The sequence below is a fragment of the Motacilla alba genome, chromosome 5 (assembly GCF_015832195.1).
Source record: "Motacilla alba alba isolate MOTALB_02 chromosome 5, Motacilla_alba_V1.0_pri, whole genome shotgun sequence".
In the NCBI taxonomy this organism is placed as follows: domain Eukaryota; kingdom Metazoa; phylum Chordata; class Aves; order Passeriformes; family Motacillidae; genus Motacilla; species Motacilla alba.
The window spans coordinates 14,465,559-14,484,526 of NC_052020.1; the positions used below are offsets into that span (position 1 = coordinate 14,465,559).

General features: G+C 42.8%; 1 protein-coding gene across 1 annotated transcript in view; it reads left to right on the forward strand.

The window, feature by feature from the left end:
• The first annotated feature begins 3,033 nt into the window (after nucleotides 1–3,033).
• The window catches only part of OSBPL5 (oxysterol binding protein like 5), a 173,945-nt gene continuing 158,010 nt past the window's right edge, over nucleotides 3,034–18,968 (forward strand). The window contains exon 1 of the mRNA XM_038139070.1: nucleotides 3,034–3,142. Within this exon, the coding sequence (XP_037994998.1) occupies nucleotides 3,128–3,142 (15 nt within the window). The 5' untranslated portion in view covers nucleotides 3,034–3,127. The remainder of the gene's footprint in view (nucleotides 3,143–18,968) is intronic.

The following is an 18,968-nucleotide window of genomic DNA, read 5'->3' on the forward strand; positions in this document are numbered from 1 at the left end:
GTGCCTTACCACTTTAAAACTAAAGTGGGACACAGGGATGTCAGAGAGAGAAAAGGAAAATTTCTGTACTCTCTGCCCTGTTCCAAATTAATTAGAGCCCAAATCACCTCAAATATGTGCAGAAAGCAGCTTAGAAAATGTTCTCCATTACTGAATTTAAGTCTGGGAACTAAAGTTTATGATGAGTGATAACCAAACCCTGCAGCAGCACTTCTCTGTGCAGTTTGACCTCACTCCAAACACAGAGGAGAAGAAAATGTATGTGTTCACCAGGTTTTTTTAGCACAATGTGCACAATTTCCAGCCTAAATCAACCCAATGCTTGCCAGTAGGATGGGACATCAGCACAGCTACCTGGATAAATGTTTTTTTTCTTTTCAGCTGTGTGAAAATGAAGAAGTTCCTGGAGGCAGGCTGCTCTGGGAATGTGCTTGGCATCCCCCTCTTTTGTGTGTCACTGGTGTGGGTCCTGGCCTGCTGCTGTCTTTGTGCTCTCCTGCTCCCAGAGGTAAGGAGGCTCCTCACCTGCTGTCAAGTGTCCCATGATTTCCTGAAGCCAGCTGCTCTGAGGAAGTGTACGCCCAGCTTGCCTGCCTCTCTGCAACCGAGGCACTGTTTTTTGAGGTTACTGCCTGACAAGCTTCTTTCCAAGACCCAAGGCTCTGTTTGAGGGAGCCCTCAGCATGTACTTGCCTTCAGGTTGGTGTGTGCTCCTTGCCCACTACTGCCCTTGAAGGGACAATATGGCAGCACACCATGGCTCCAAAGGGGACCCTGTGTTTTACAGAGATAGCTGAAGATCCCCAGCTGGAAGAAAAGCCTGTGTGAATTGGCATGGGTCTATGCCAATTTACATCAAAGGAAAATCCAGCTCATAAATGCTTGCACATGCAGCTTTTCTGTAGAAGAATTCTTGGCAAAACAAGGGCATGCTGTACTCTTATAAGAATTGGATGACCCTTGCCTGCAGATTACAGAGTTACTTTGAAGACCATGTGCTGTCCTCAGAACAAGATAGACTATGTACTGTCCCCAAAGAGATACAGCAAAGAAGAGTAAGCATTGTGCAAGGACGAAGCCAGATGCCAAACATGACATGAGAACTGCTAATTTAGCACACCTTAGCTAAAAACTCTTATAGTGCCACAACCCATCAGCAAGTAACCAAGTACATGTAATTACAGCCACTAAACCAATGAGCATTAGGCAGTAGTGGCGTGAGACAAGTGTATGGAAGCATAAACATGACAAGATTGCTAAATGAAGTAGAGTGACATGTAGCCATGTTGGTGTGATTGTCATTACTCAGCCAACTCTCCGTGGGACCCTCTTCACTTTTCAAGATCAGAGTACAAAGTCCAGGCAGATGAATTCAGCCAGGTGCTGCCTGATTTTATCATAGTGTGGCTTCGGAGGACCCTCTTTTCCAGCTCCTCCAGTGTAATACAGCCTTCAGAGCTCTGGGGGACACATCTTTGGCTTGTTGTCCTTCAAATAGCTGTAGTACCAGCACGAAAGGAGAGGTTTCACATAAATATGTAGAAAGAGAGCAGAGGTCTCACATAAATATGTAAAAATACATTCATATAAACCAGGAGAATAAAGGCAATGGCACATGAAAATGAAAGCCAGTTATTGTTAATGACAGTCTTGCTGACCCTATTCTAATATATAATGTATTCTAATTTCCAGTCTTCATATTCTAATCTTTTTTTCCTTATCATTTGCTTTTTCATTAAGAATCCCTTCCCATTTCAAAGTGCAGTGTAGCTTTTTTGCAAAGTCTTAGCCTTCCAATGGGCTGTCTGCAATACAGACAATTTTGTCCTCCAATACATGTAGGTGAGGGTATGTAACATTACTGGTGAAGTCTGGATGGTATTTGCTTTTCATTTGTGTCAGGAAACTGAAAGAAATGTTGAGAATGTGGGATTTCACCAGGGCTGCTGTCAGATTGGGTGGCAACTCAGCTTTGCAGATAAAGCACCTTGGTGCAAGATTTCTGAAGAAACAAATCCAAACAGTTTTAACCTCAGAGAGGTTAGGGGAGGTAAATGCCAGCAAGGCAGTAAAATAGTGCACAGAGACCACCTGTGCTTTTTCTCTACTAAGATTTTGTGGCAAAACTCTGTCACCTGCTGTCAAAATCTGCTTATTCAGACTGATAACACATTGGCCTGTTCTTATTCAGATTGTTAATTTACAAGTAAAACCTCCAAAGGTCTTTCTTGACTTGCTTTCATGCATCACTGTCACAAATGCCTTGTCACCTTTAGGATTTACTGTTGGTTAGATAACACATAGTAAGACTGATTTTTTTTTTCTGGCTTTTTTGGTTTTTCCAAGGAAAGGCAAGCTCTAAGGATCCTGGCATGTCAGACACCTGCTCTGTGAAGTGTTGTTGCACACTGGGATATTTTGCTGCTGCTGTAGGACTGGCAGGGTGAAATCAAGGGCTCCTCTGAATGGCAATGTAGTCCAGGACAAACACGTGCAGCTGAGGACAGGATGGCTTCCCGCAGCCACTGCAGCAAGTCCAGCTCTGGAAGATAAAATAGGGGTAAGGTTTTCACAGTCTGCACGTCGCCCCCCATGAACTGTCTGCCTTTGAGTGAAACAACGTTGTGTGAGCAGTAACTCCCAATGCCCACAAAAAGCTGGGTCTGCTGTGGTACCCCTCTAGCAGCATGAATCCAAATGCCACTGTTTTGCTTCCCAGCTCATGAGGCACCTGCCTGACTGATTCCTTTACCCTTGTCAGTGTTCAGAATGGCTGTGCACCTATTTTAGCCAGGCAAGCTAAGTGCAAGTTGTTTTTCACGCAGGATGACTGCGTGCAGCAGCACAGGCAGGGGAAAGCTGGAGTTTTGGCAAGCAGACCCTTAGTATGGGGCAAAATGCTTGCCTGCACTCTGATGCTGATTTTCTCCTTTATTGGCTGCTCCTGAGGCTGCAGCCGGAGGAACGGTCTCCTGTGGAACGGCAGCTTTAGACAATTTTATTGGCTGATGAATCTGATCTTGCCTGGCCACCTTCCAGAAACACTGACTTGCCCGAGATGAGAGTGAGAGGAAGGTTGCTCTGCCTGGGGTTCTAAAGCAATTGTGTGGAGACCAACGTAACACCCATGCCTTGCTGCACGGTGAGTATAGAAAGGCAGGTCCGTATAGCCACGTCTATATGCGTAAAGTGCTTCATGATCTGATTGCTGACACAATTAAATGTGCGGCTCCTGTGGACTGTGTCTCGTTTGCTGCTTAATTATGTGAAAATGTACTTGGTAAATGGCTTGCTGTCACAAAATGCTCGATTAACTGTTGCAGTGATCTGAGTTAAAACACTGTGTTTGTGTCCTACTCTGGTTATTTCCTGTGCTGCAACACATTGATTTAAGCTTTTAGCCATGAGAGAGCAAAATGCAGCTGCAAGATGTTGATACTAAAATGTTTTCTTTGGTTTTGTTATTTTGCTAGTGGAAACTCAAAATACCAGAGCTGCTCGCTAATATTTGCTCAAGTCTTATAAAAATTGCTGATTAATCTTACCCTTTCTTTTTTAAGGGTAACTTCTGTGAAGTTTGATGCTATGGATCGTTTTGCAAGTTGTGCTTTGCCACTGAGCAAAAATAGGGCAGAGCAAAGGAAGGGAATGTTTTTAATGTAGCCCCCAGAGTGTGTGGTGCTCAAAGTGGCAGGATACTGCATTGCACCTACATCAGTTGCAAACAGCTCTACAGATAAACATTTCTGAAGAGCCCCCAAAAATATTGCTACTTAAGGAACTGATGGTTGACCAGCAGCACTGGAACAGAATGAAGGAATGCAGCTTTTTAGACTGCAGCAGTCCTATAATATACAAAGATGCAGTTAATCCTGAGAGTGCATCATACCTGCTGCTTCAAAAATGATACTAAATAACCTGAGTTTCACTCTAATAACTTGCATTGCCCCTGATACTTGGAGTGGAGTTTTAAAATGTGTGGTTTTGACAGCTTTGGGAAATAACATTTTATCGCTGTACTTGTTCAAAATACCTCTCTCTAATATTTTGTAGGGTTTTTTTAGGTGAGGTGGTGCAGGAAGTGGAGTGTCAGTGTTTTCTGCAAACAGATCCCTGCTGAACATAGTGCTGGGACAATATAGCTTCCTCAGAGCTATGACAAAATATTAAATTAAAACTGGGTAAAGCTATACACAGTCCCCAAGGACTTCCCAAACTAGAACTTCCCATACTCATGGGCCGTGAGTAGCACAACTGTTGATGGCAATGATGCTTTTCTTCATTCTCCTTCCTGAGGGCCAAGGAGACACCTGTGCAGCTTCATGATTTGCCTTGGTTGGAATAGCTTTGCAGTACCATACTGGGATGCAATGGGCTCCTTAGGGAGTCAGAAATGGATGCCATGGGGCTGGCTATAGCCTCTTGGAATCACCTGCACCACAGCTGCCTTTCCAAGCTCTGTTGAAATTTGTTTTGAGTACTCTGGGAAGAGAGCAGAGTGGGAAGGCTGAGTTTGTGGGTGCAGGAGAGACATGAACATTGATTTGCAGCTGTAATTGTAAGGAGCCATCTCCCCACTGTGTCCAAGTGGAGGAGAGGGGAGGCCTCATTTGGTGGAATTCCATCTCTGTTTCAGCTCAGAAGTAAATAAATTCTTAACTGGCTCCCATGACAAGTGGAATGGCAGTCCATGAAGTCATGTGGCCCTGGTACCACCTGTGGTTATGAGAGTGAATTAGGACTTTGTATTAATGAGAAATGATGCAGCAAATATGGTTTAGTATGACTTTTGTGCAATTTTGTCAGGTAGCATCAACAAACTTTGGTTCTAAATGTCTTTTAAACATTTATTTGGCCCTGTAAATAGTCTAAACTGTGTTTTTGCTTGCTCCTGTGTTTCTGCACCATTCCTGCTCCTGTTCTTGCTGGCTGAGACTTTCAAGGGAGCCATGGGAAGTTGACATTCATACTCATTGGATTTCAAACATCCCTTCCAGAAATCACAGGCTCTGTCATTATGTGAAAGATGAGGCTGTTTTATACCTAGTTTTACAGATGTGTTTGTGATTTCCTGGGATTTTCTCGTGGAATTTGAATTAGAGCTTATCGCAGGTTTAACAAATGTGAAAAACATAGTATTGACACACCAGCTCAGTACCTGTTTGTCCTCCTGGAGAAGTTTTTTGTATTAATGTCACACATGCATCTGTGAACTTGCAATCTGTGGCTGTTATAGTTGTAATACTGAAAAGGGGAAAAAAAAAAAGGGAGGAAACTGTGTGTGAAGATGTGAATTTTGCTAGTTTTAAATTGAAATGAGACACATTGAAGATAACCCTTGGTAGAAATGGAGCTTTGCCACTAAATAGGATGCAATTTATTTGGAGGGGAATGAGTGATTCTCTTGATAATTCCAAGGGCTTTTTGAAACCCTGTTACTGATGTGCTGCTGGTGTGTTCCAGCATAATAGTAATCCTGAAAGAGCTGAGTACAGGCCACTTAGTTATTTTTGAGCCTTTGCCATCACTCTACATGCCACAACAGGCAAAATGTTGGTGATTGCTGTCACTGTCAAGCCGAAGGTAGATGTGGCCTCACTTTGGGCACCGTGGAATGGATACCCAAGGAGTGGTCTTTGTTCCTGAGCTGTGTTGGTGGTCTCTGTGAGCAGTCCCAGGGAAGCAAGGGTGGCCGAGGGCCCTGTGGCAGGGCAGGGGATGAGGATCAGTCACATGGGAAGAATTGCCCTTTCTTGGCCTGGCCCTCAGCTTGTAGCAGTGGGAAGGCCATGACTGCAGCCATCCTCAAAACAGAACAGCAGATGTTTTCCTGTTCTGCTCTCAGTCTGGTGTGGTGCTTTGCACCCCAATTGCCTCCCTCAGCTTTGTAAACGTTGCAAGTTTCTCCATTTTGGTGGAGTAGATAAAAGACACTGGCAGTTCTAGACATTTTACTTTGAGGGGAGAAAATGGAGAAAAGTAGAATGAGGAGGCGACTAAAAATATAAAGCTTGTGATCTATGTTAATGATTGTATTTGGCAATTCTGCAGAAATGAAACCAAGAGAAAACTATGATTCTTTGACTTAAGAAAGCATTTCTCTGGAAATGTTTTGTTTTTAGCTTAAGACCTGAGTTAAGGAAGTGGAAATAGAGTGATTTGTATTTTGACAGTTTAAAATAGCTTCTATGCAATGCTCTTACAGCGTGCTCATTTAGAATGTGGACTTGCAAATTGCAATAGTATTTTAAAACTCTTGAAATTCAGAATGACATGTAAACTGTCTGCAGCGATTTTATTTTCATCTTTGTTGGGTTGGTTGGTTAGCTTGGATGTGAATTTGTATTTCTGTATATGTATATAAACATAATCCCATTAACATGTATGTAAGTAGGAAGCTGGTAGGCAATATGCTCACATATATACCAGCATGTTACTGAGCCATAACATGAAATATTTACTCTCAGTATCCATGTGTAAACTTAATGTGCTGTGGATTCATGCTAGAAGTAATAAGGCAAGAAACTGTTTATGTTCCGTGATACAGATAGCCAGATCAACAGTGGGAGTGAAAACTGGAATTGTTCTTCTGTTTCAATTACAGCCTGACAAATGGTGCATTCATTTTTCATTGTTAATAAATGGCCCATATGGCATCTTTTGATCACGTGCTCTGCAGCTTCTGCAACAGTAAGGCATTTATTTTCAAGGAATACAGAACCTAAGAATTGATCTCAGCTTTCTGAGCAAAATATTGTCTTGAGTAAGGGAATGGCCACTACCAGGAGAAGATAGCCAGTCTGAAGGCTTGGAGCATGCTGCACCCAGCAGCAGAGCCAGCAACCTCCTCGCATTCCAAATCACACCGGATATAACCAGGAAAGCTCTTTCTCCACTAACAAATTCCATTCTTTCACAGACCGTGTGAGGATGGCTTTTCCATGGTGCACAATCCAGATTCATGTCATGTGGCACGGAGGGGCAGATAAAAACTAACCAGAGAAGAAATTTAGAAAACAAGGCAAAGCAAAGTTAGAATTTCTTTGTGTGTGAGAAATACGTATCACCAAAAAACCCACCAGCCTGACACACACATCCCTTGGAAAAAAGACAACCTATTTGCTTTTAATCACATTATTTATCATACCTTTTAGAAGCAAAAGTGAAATCCATAGCCAGGACACCAGCTGGAGACGTTCAGGAATATCTCCATGGAAATACCATCCTCGAAAGCAAAGCTTGCTGAAGTTTGCTCGTTATTATCTGCAGAGCACTGCAGTCTGGGAGAAAACAGGAGCTGCTTTCTACACCCACAGTTGCAACAGATGGATGGGTGACAGGACCTCTCCAGAGCAGCTCATGTCCTCCCTTGATGGCGTAGCTCTTGCAGCCACTTTGATCTTAGTGGGCAGACAGTGGCTGGGACCTTTCTGGGTGTTCCTACCACAAAATGATAATGATTATATACAGCTCATGCCTTTAATGTAAACTGAAGTGTTTACAAAGCATGTGTGGATGTCCACTTCTATTTCCCCAAACACAAGAGGTTTCCTCTTCCACAGTGCTCATGTGAACCTCCCAGGGATAAGGAGATGCAGGATGGAAGCAGGGGAAGGGAAAGTGTGTTGGACTCTCCTTGGGAAATTCTCCAGCAGCCTGTGGCCTCTTGTAACTGCAAACTGCAAGACTGTCAGCAGCTCCAGAGTAGTTTCATCTTCTGCTTTGGCAGTAGCAAATGACAAAACTGCAGAGACTCACTCACCCATGACCCCATATAAGAGTATAAGGGGACAGAAAGATTTGTGTCCCCTAAATCTTTTGCAAAAGATTGGCACAATATGAATGCCTGAGCCCTAAAGCAGATGGTGCATTTCTGTACCATCATGTCATGTGTTTGATGAATGCAGCTGGCTGAGTGTGTCCAGATGGGCATTGCTCCTTTGGTCAAGAAACCATTAAAATGTGTCAATTGTGGGAATCTAGGCTAAAATAGGCCCTCACAATGGAGAGCTAGTACAAGGCACAAAGTTGAAAGAATTGGTCCTCACATAGGTAACTGATGGGGGTGGGGAGAAGGGGATGACTTTAAAGGTTGTATAATAATTTTATTTGCTGCTTTAGTGCTAATATAGAAAATGTTTCCCCAGCATACCTGGCTTCTCTTTTTAGCTGGCTTCTTAGGAAGAATTTTTTGCGGGAAATGCTCTGTGTGGTGTTACAAGCAAGTAATTTTCAGGCTAGACTACAGAAGGATTATATACTTGTTATTTTGGTTTCCCTTGAGAGAGTTCTGCAATGTTTCATAAATCCAGATGGCTGTATAGGTTTTAGTGAATATGTAATTTGCCACGTGGAATATATGCCAGTCAATACCTCTGTTCTTAGAGGAGATGGTCACTAACAAAAATTATGTCTGACAGGCTGTTCCTTACTATGGAATGATCTGTCATCTCCTCAGGTTCTTGTAAAGTGTGGTAGCTCAAGATTAGGGCAAAATATTTAAAAGTTGTCAAAAGCAGCTTTAAAGCCTCTGACCTTCTAGCTTTTAGAAGTGGTTTAGGGGCTTATGATGTTGAATCCTGTAATCACTTTTGAAATGTTTTTCTAGTCCATCTTCCTTGAATGAATAGAAATTTCTATTTCCTACCAGTAAAAAGGGCCCAACTTTGGCCAAAAAGTATTGGTGATCATGAACTTGTTGAAATCTGTGAGGAGTAAAATTTGGAATTCACTTGCTCAACTGATAAGATTTGTAAGGGACAACCACGGGTAATTGCCTCAACCTTTGTAATGGAAAAGATTATGCTCGGAAAAAAAGCATGGTAGGAAAATGCACTTGTATCAGCAAAGGAACAGTGAACACTTGCCCTGTGCAGGGCCAGGAATTGGACTCAGTAGTCTTTAAGGATTCCTTCCAACTTGGGGTATTCTATGATTCCATGATTCTGTGACTTAAATTATTTTCCAGAATCCATGATACAGGAAATGGGAGTTTTATCACAGCAGATTAGATTTTTATATTAGATATTCCTGTTTGGTCTGCAAACCAAATCTCATTCCTCTTGACCTTACTTAATATGATGGACAGAAAAGTTTAACATAAAAGAAAGAGAAGAAGTATTTATTTAACTTCTTACCCCCCTTTCATGTTACAAGGCTCTGGCTGGGTGGAAGGACAAAGAAGTGATGCATGAAAACATGAACGGTTTGTGTTCAAGCTGATGCCCCATGTTGGCTCCAATATATGGGCATCACACTTTCCATCAGGGTGTCACAGAAATGCCATGAAGATCCTTTATGGAGGTGACTTCCACCTGAGAACCAAGGTAACAAACATGACCCAGTCAAGTTTGTGATAAATATAGACACCCACTGCAGCAACTTGCACCAACACAAGCTCTGAGTCGTAAGTAAGACACGTGGCTGTGTCTCAGCAGTCCCTGAGACACAGGGACTGCAGTTCAGCTGCACTGGCTCCCAGGTTATTGCATCTGCACCAGACATTTGCATGGTCCCAGGAAAAGTCTTGTCTGTGTGAAGTTTTGAGAAAAGATGGTCAGATTTCTGTAATATGAAACTAAAAGGAAATTAATACTGAGTAATCTGGGAGTTGTCTTTCTATCCAGGTTTTATTAATAGTTTCCTTCTGTGGTTATTTACATACGCTTACAGAGCTCAGCAGAGCTATTCCTTGCTCTGGTTTTATCTCATATAATTCCAAAGTATAGAACTGCCATTCAGGGATGACACGCTGTGACGTAATTTAACTATAGGCAAGGTGGCTTAATTAACACTTACAGTCCAATAGGTGGGCTTAGGATATGCAATTTTGCCTTATGGTAACTGTCAGGGTTTTTTTTTATGTCTTTCCTTTACCAGTGTAGCAGTGCAAAAAGAGCTGATGTACTCTTTACTTGTCATGTGACCTTGCAGCTCCACAGTGGGACAGGGAATGCTCTGTTCAAGAAAAATCAGTGTTTTGGGGGAAGAACTCAGCAAATTAAGTGGGAGCCTGTTTTTTCTAAAGGCTGATTCATGCCAATGGGAAGATCCTCATACACTGTGGAGCAGCACTGTGCTGATCTCAACAGAGCTGCTTTATTTGATGGGGGTTAAAAATCTGGTCCCAAGTGTGTGTGATCCTCTTCTGCTGATGCAACCATCACCACTGTGCCTGGGGCAGGTGCCTCTCTCTCTTCCTCTTCTCTCTTTGTGGCCTAGCAACCCTACAATGCGCTGTTTGTCCCCTTTGTTTTTTGAAGGTTGCCCTCGCTCACGTGGCGAGCTGGGTCTGTGGCTCAGCATTGCTCCTTGTGTGAGCTTTGATGCCACGAGTTCAGCAGCAGAGACAGCTCAGCAGCATTGGCTTTGCTGCAGCTTTACTACCTGCAATGAGATCCCAGGGCCCGGTTTGCTCAGCTTAGCCCAGGCTGCCATCTCCCTGCTCACTCTCTTTGCCTCCACATAGAAAAACTGGGCTTTTCTCCTTGCAGCAAGGCACACTGAGGTGGTAGGAGTTATCCTGGGATGTGCTCCCCTGCTGGCAGTGGCTTACCATGGTGCATTGAACTGGGCTGCTTCTTACACCTGGGAGCAGGAAAAGCCTGTCCCCATGCTGCTGCTCCTGCTCAGTTTATAGTTCCAAAAGGCACAGTCTGCTTGAGTAGCCCTCCTTCTGTGTTTGTAGGTTAGACAGAAGTCCCCGTGGGTCAGCTTTACATCTTCAGCTGTAAATGTAGGTCAGCTGGCTGCTGTGCAGAGTGTTCCTTCTCCTTAAAAGCACAGGTCCTCACACATCACTTCACAGTACATTGCCTTTGCTGGTCTGTAAGGAAGCTCCTTTTTGCCAGCATAGCGAGGGGTGCAGCTGCTCTCCTGACACTGGCAGTCCTGGCAGCATGGGAGCAGAGTATGTATCGGTCTAGGTGGAGCAGATGTGTAATGAGAGCAATTTCTGCTGTTTCTGACACTTTCCTTTAGTAATGAGAGATTGATATCAGGCCTGTTAATGAAATTAATTATCACAGGATGTGACAGTGCCTGTAAATCAAAGCAAGTCCTTCTGTTCTTTTGTCCCCAGGCTCTGTTTATTCTCTTACTAAACCTAAGATTTGCTCCTTTCTGAATTCTAGAGAGTCCATCAGAAGTCTAAAATCTGGGAAAGATTCTCAGGAGCTCACAGGGAGCCAGTTGGGTTCAGTTACACTGTTGCTTCCTTCACAGCACACATTTGGTGTACACATCCCTGCCTGCAGGCTCTAATCTTGGCTGTGACACTCATTATGCTTTGAAATTTTTTTTTTAGCCCCGTTTCCTAGGAAGTTGAAGCTTATGCAATCCTTATGCAAAAGGAATCACCCTGAAAGGTTTCCTAAAAAGACAGCACAAACCAGCCAATGTGTTCATGAATCAGAAAACTTATGTCAAGCTGCTCTCAGAAGAAGGTGGCTGGTGCAGAGCTTCCTTTGTCCATGGCTGCAGGGACCCTCCATCTGCTTGTAGAACCATGGCAGGGTATGACTGGGGATCTGGGTGACCTCCTGAGGTCCCTTCTGTCCCAAACCATTCTGTGATTCTGTTGTCCATGAAGCACTAACATTTCAGCAAAATCCAGCAGAGGGGGACAGCTCTCAAAGGCAAACAGGTTATGACAAGTTTGAGAGGAAGGCTGTGGCATGCATGGGGTGGCTGGCATGACTGCGCTTGGAATCACCAAGCTCATGATCCTCCAGAGCCTCTGGTGGTTGGTGGATATGGAAGGGAGTAAGAGGATACACTGGAGGGGAGATGTGGGGAAACACAAGACCTATGAGGTGGTCTGTGGGGAGATAAGGAGGTGCTGCATCAATGCACAGAATCTTTCTAGACTTGATCACTTCTCCTGGCAAGACACCTCGTCTGCACTGCTTAGAGAGAAAGGGATGCAGATGTGGCTGTGGTAGTTAACCAGGAAAGGAGTGTGGTCCCTTTTGTGGATCTTACATTTGCTTTCAACATAGCAAATTTGTGGAGACATCATCAGTGGGGTCAGCAAAACAAACATAATCTGTTTGCAACATTGTAGTCCCTCTGCTCAAAGTTAGGTTGCCAGATTTCTCAGGGAAGAACTGTCTTTTTGAAAAACCCAAACTCCTAAAAACACTAAACTAATTTTCCACCAATATCTTTATTACTGAGACTTAATATATTTACTTCTTTATTGAAATTAATTTATTTGGCTACCAGAAAGAGTAAAACAAATTCAGGAAAAACTAAGAAAATGGGTTTTTAAAAATGAAATGTCTTGTATTTTTAAAAGAAAATATAACTGTATAACAGATTATTGAGACTAAATGAGATTAAGTAAAATACCATTAAAATTTGTTTCATTTCATTGCTTCAAGAGAAGGATGTTTCTTTATTCTGATCATGAATATTCAGTTCACTCTTCTTTTTTAACTACCTCCTCCTCCTTGAGCACAAACCAGAAATGCATAACCTCACGTGGGAAACTGAAACACAAAATTCTACTTCAAAAAACCACTGCTAAATTGATGCCGCTTTAATAAGCCATTTGTAGGGCCAGTTCACTTAAAAGAAAAGAAACCCTTAAGGGCATCCTTTAGGTCAATCTGACCTGTTAGCTCTGCTGAGGCAAGCTGTCCCTGTCCTCAAAATAAGAGAAATATCTAAGGCCTTGAAAAAAAAAATACCTCAGTCAGAGGTGCAAGACTTTCACATGGCATCATTTGGTGGTGCTGCCAAAGCCAGTTGAGTTCACCACCTGCTGGGCACCCAGCCCTGTGGAAGGTATCAATGACATCTCTTGGTCACTTGCAAGGACAAATGGCATTTCAGCTTCATTCAACTGGAAGTAAATACATGGTGCTCACAGAGAAGTTAGTTACCATTTTTCTGCAGCAGAGAATTGGGCCGCTTGGAACTTTAACCCATTTTGTTTCACAAAATTGCACAAGAATAAAATAAGGTTTTAGAAGGGAAACAATGTAGCATTAAATACGGATTGTCCCTCACCTCCCCAAAAGAAATCAAAGACATTTTTGATTTGACAGTAGACATAAAACCCCTCATTTTTTAGCCTCATTTCCTTAACCGTGACTAGCAAATATGCAAGAGTAACTCTATGTAGTTACATAGAGTCATTTATGTGTCACTCTATGTAGTTACATAGAGTCACCTAGCAGTCATTTCCACATGGTAAAGGAGGTGTTTCTGGTCAGATGTTAGAGTACTGGCCCAGGGAAATGACAGGAAAGTTTGATCAAGGGCCAGGGCTGAGAATATATCACAAGTCTGGAGGTGTGACAGGCTGCCCAGACTGCAGTAAAAGGCTGAGGCAAGACTGTCCAGCTTAGCCCCAAGTCCACCCATCAAAAAAATCACTAACAGGATATGTGTAGCTTTCTACTTTGATGCTCCTTGTTCTGCCAGTGTGGGATTTGTTCATCCCCTGTCCCTCACGACGCGGGAGGATGTGGTTTGCCAAGCTCACCAGCTTCCTCTGAAAAAGGCATTTCTGTCCTGGCCATGCCTGGATGCAGAGTAAGATTTATCTGAGCGGCTAGAGCTGAAATGACTGGAGACATGTTTTTGTATTTCCAGGGAGAGTCCCATATACTGACTGTGTGTATCAGCTGGATCACATGCCCAGAATCTCTGGAAAAGAGAAGAAAATGGCACCCCTCTGAAGAGAGGACATCTGGTCTTGCATGCACAAGGATCAGTCAGGTGCAACACAAAAGGGTGCAGTGTATTTTCAGACCCTTCTGTGCAAAGAAATGTCAGAGGGTTCTTCCCCTGAAAGGGTCTGCAGAGAAATAGTCCTCTAAAAATGCTTTGCAGCAAACACATTTGCTATTGTAATCTACTAAATAGATGCAAACAGGATTTCATCAGGAGTTCTGATGGATCTAGGCAGATTCAGAGCTGCAATCAGACTGTGACCTAACCAAATCATGTCTTTGACTCCTCTAGGAGCTACCTGAGGTTGATTGGCTTTTGTTACCGAAGTCTATTTGGGCAGCAGTGAGGACAAGCAGGGAGCAGATGTCCAGGGAGCAGTTTGCTCAGAGAGGAAAAGGCTTTTTCCTGTGGCTGCTGTAATGTCTTGAATGGTGATGGGGAAGGTGCCTGAGCTTTTATAATTACTGCAAATACATACATAGAGCAGGAACTGGCAGGAGAAAGGAAAGCTTTAGCACTGCCTGCTTTGCTGTCAGCTGAGGGTCAGGCTGCCAGCAGTGAATGCTGACAGCATCTGTTTTAACTCACTCTGTCAAGGTTTTGAAGGTGGAGGGAATGTGGTTTTAGAGGTAGGGCAGTGACCTGGAAGGAAGGAAGGAGCAAAAGCACTGGCAGCAGATGAGATGTGGGTCAGAGGCAGCACAGAGCAGAAGGTGTTGCTGAGCCAGGGCTGTCTGGCTCAGTTGGAGGTGGGTGCAGGAAAAAAATGAGATGTTTCTACATGGCCACTTCGCTGTGCTATGCTGTAAGAAGAGGAGGGAGTTCTCCTCAGGCATTTGAACCAGCTGAGCTGTACCGTGGGGAAAGAAGGCAGGTGAAGCTGGTTTGTGGATTATTCTGACCAAAGACTGCAGTCTAGGAGCTGTCTGTCTTGCCTTCTGCCAATGTACCGGGAGGACTTTCTTTCCCATGCCACCTGACTGCAGCCTGTGGATATCAGCAGTGTATGCTGCTGTGAGAGGATGCTGTGCAGAAACACCCAAATTGCTTCCCTTGCCTGTTTCTGGGTACCAGGAGCAGTACAACTGCCTTAGATCACCCCCAAATGTGGGCCAGTTACCTTGCCTTACAAGAACAACGTGGTCAGGAGGGGAGCAGTATCTGGAGGCTGTGCTGCTGGTAGTGCTTGATTTACCTCACCCATCCCTGCCCAGCTGTGCATCCTGCTGAGGGTTCTCTTATCAGAGACAACAGCACATCAGAGGCTCTGCTGCCTGAGAGTCAGCACTGGGGGTGGAGGATAAGCAGATAAAAGTAATCTTTACATGAAAGAGGCTAATCAATCACTGAAACAACTTATCAGCGCTTCTGGGGGACCCTTCACCTCTTACAATTGCTAAGTAAATATGATGTATGGGTTTTTTAAAATATAAAATACATATACATGAGTTCAGTGACATTTTCTGCCTTGTTCCAAACAAAAAGCCAGACTATGACCAATGATGATTTCTGGCCTCACAAAAAGGACTTTATACATAATTTATAGAGTTCTAATAAATATTTGAAGTATACTATTAATTTTCTCTTGAAATATATGTACTTTTATGTCTTGATCCTTCTTTTGATACACAAATAGATTTGATAACAAGTTGATTCCTCATAGCTAGTGATCTTCATTTATTCTGGCATAAAACAGCTAGTATTTTTCCAAGTGTTCCACAATCTTACAAAATTAAGAATGGAAAGCTGAAGGGAAGTCTTGGAGTCCAGAACTGCTAAAGAATTGAGGACCCAATGTGAAAAAAATGGTATCCTTAATATTAGCAGAGTTGAGCATGACCAAACATGAATTGCAGAAAGATCAGGATTTACGTAAATTAGCAGACTTTGAGTATGAACCCAAAATCCACTGGACAGTCTGGAGTATCTTCCTGAGGAAGCATTTCGCCATGTTTCAGGCCCATTTGGGTCTCCTGCTTCTTTTCCATGCACCTGCTCATTGCTCCCAGGTGTGACGGTCAGCGGCAAGAGCTGTTTTTAAAGATGATAGGCTGTATTTTGCTAGGATGTATCTTTGTGTAGGTTACTAGTGATTTCCAGGAGGCAGCTCACCAGGACTGCCTGGAATAGGTGGATCTGGGTTTTTTGCCTTTTGGTGAGTGCAGCTGCTGCTTTCCACATGCCTCAGCAAAAGTGGGATTGGAACCAGGCTCCATTTCAGAAAGGACTGACACAGGAAGGAAGGCTGTCTGCAGTGCCAGTACACCCTCCAAAAGGAGCAGGAGGGCCAAAGGCATCAAATTTTGGGACTGGGCAAGATGCCCAGTCAGCAGCACAATTGTTCATGGCCTTGGCTCTGCTGTATTTCTAGTCAAGGAGTTTTATAAACACCTTGTTCATGGTTAAGTGTAAGTGTGTTGTCTTGTTAGTGACAGTCTTATGTCATATCCCAAAGTCAAAGCCTTTATCAAGAGCTCTGCAAATTAAATTACTACTTTACATTAGACTTTTTTTTTTCCAGTGGCTGTGAATTCCTTGGAGGTGCTTTGCTTTATTACAAGAGAAGTTTGTGCTCTGCCAGAAGCTGAGAAGAAATAGGTTATGATTTCTGGAGGATAGGATTTCAAAAGCCCTTGCAGCTGCTAAGGTAGAATATAAACCTTTTCTGCTTGGGCCATGCAAGTGCTGTGCTTGCCAGGTTGGCCCCTGGCCTAGGAATGTCAAACATCAGTTCTCACACACTCATTTTATGCCCTGTGGTTTCCTGGGGTGTCCACAGAGGGAACACACCACTCTGTGCTCAGACACTGCTCCCAGTAAAGGTCCAAATATGCAAATTTAGGCCTACTGTGTGCTTTTTGCAAAAACTCTTATAAACTCACCAAACTGAATTCTCAAATGCTAGAAACATGAATTATTCTACTTAAATGATTTCCAATTACTTCAGGATTTAAGCCAGGCATAGATAAAGCCAGCAATGTAGTGAAGTAAATTCTGAGAAATGGAGTTCAGTTATTTTTAATTTGTGCAGCTGAGTCTTTCTCTTCTATCAGACAAAACACAACCCTTTCTTTAGTTGTTTCTGGACATGCCTAGAAGCACTAATATTTTTGCAGCTTGACTTTTAGCTTCTTTTCACCTCATATTCCCTCTGCCTTGAAGAACAATGACAATTAGCCACGACACTTAAACATGCAACCCTTTTCTTTGGCCTCACACTAGAAATGTTTTTATTAGATAATATTTGTCAGTGTCCTAGTTGACTTGAAAAAGTAAAAACTCCTTGTGGTAGAATAAAATCTCAGCCCTGGTATGACAGTGTGTGCTCCATGGCCCTGTGCAGTCTGTGGTGGGAAGCAAGGATAGCTGGCCCCAGTTCACAGCAATTCTGAGATTGCAACTGAGATACTGGCCACTCACAAAAGAGAGAATCCTGTCAAGGAGGCTTTATCACTGTTTGCTCTCAGTACTTGCCCAGGATTGAAGGGCTGGCTCTGGAGCAGATAGGATGGGGAAGAGGGAACAACTCTACCATGACTCCCTTTGGGAAGTCCTTGTGTCTTCTGAGATTACTGTTGGGAGATTGAATTTTGCTGCATCTGTAAGTCAACAGTGGGGCAAGTATTAATTTATCTTTTTGTTTTTTTCTTTTTTTCCTGTGTGTTACAGGAAAACTCAGCTTTACCTCCTTTATGTGATTGCTTTTAGGATGTTGAAGAAGCATTTGGCATAAGAAGGATGATTTTCCAATGAAATACAAAGTCAGGTCATATATCCAGCTCCTTCTCAGCTGGCTCTCAGTCTGTACAGCAACATGCCAGGCAGTGTTGTCTAGTTCCTTGCTGGTAAAAAAAAGGCACTCAAACCAGTTTCTGTACACTCCCTTTTTGAGGACTTGCTTTAAATCCCTTCAGTTAAACAAGGTCTTCTTCTAAGGATGTGAAATCTGGTGAACCTCTGCATGAAAACCTTAATTGCCAGGATATAACTGTCTCTTTTAGTGAGATTTGTTGCAGACCAAATTAAATCACTGGAGGAAGTTCAGCTCTCTTTCTGATAGCACTCCCTTAAGGATCAGTGATTTTACACTTGAACATAAAAACCACAACATTCTCAAAATGTTTGGCATTAATGGGAATGGACTCCCATTGAAGTCAATCATGAAATGATCTTCATTTTAATGAAAATAATTCTAAAATGCCATCTGAGAAAAGCCTTCCAGGCAAATTGTTAACTCTATGGAAGTTATTTTACTTTGCCAGACTATCTGAGACACTGTTTTATTTAACTTTAGTTTGACTTCTGGTTGGTAGGAATCTTCCAATAGTCAGTGAGAATGAGCATTTCCAGAGGGCAAGTCATTGCAGCCACCAGTGATGCCCTTTTTTAAACAGGATTAACTACTCTGTGAAGGTTTGGGTTGCAGTGCATTAATTGGGTTTTTATGCTACTGACTATGTGACTATAGATCCCTGTAGTTCACTCCAAGTGTTTATTCTTTACCACATATGCTTAGGTGCTTATAAAAAGGGTTCAACTTAGTCTGTCTCTGTCAAAATGTGTGTAGATATAGTTGCAACTCATACCAGAGGTGAATTTAATTTAAAACAACTCAGATTAGACATTCTTTAAAAGCCTCACCTTGATCACTGCCAATTTTCTAGGCAATGAATCCAATAATACTGTCATTTCTGCTTAACTTTCCCTTACACGTTGCCTTTGCTATTCAGAGGTTTTTCTTTTCACTGGTTTTGTTTGTTTGCTTTCTCCTCTGTACTCTCAGGAAGCTGAAAGCTCTTGCAGGGCAGTGCTGGTTTAAAGCTTAGTGAAATCAGGTCTCAGACATGTTCGTCTCAAAGACCTCTACTGCAATGTTGTGACTCTCCCTAGGGCCAGCAGGAGTCACACACCTCAGATCTTGCATATTGTTTTGAAAATACTGGAGCAGATTTAGTCTTTTAAGACATATTGTACCTCCTTAATTTCTTGGATGATGTTCCTTTCTGAAAAAATATGCTAATTTCTGTGCATATAAACACTTGCTGTGGAGAGCAGCAGAAAGAAGCAATTTCCTGTAGTTATGTTGTCAGGGCTATAAGTGAATGAATCTCATTCAGAAAAAAAAAAAAAAGCCAATTGAAAATCAGCAAAACACTTTGAAAATTTGTGTTGATTTTGCAAATAATTCAGTGAAGAGGGGAAAAAAATTCCCATCACCAAATACCTCAAATCCTCTTGACCAGTATATCCTTTCTTATCATGTATTATTAAGTTACCTGTAGACC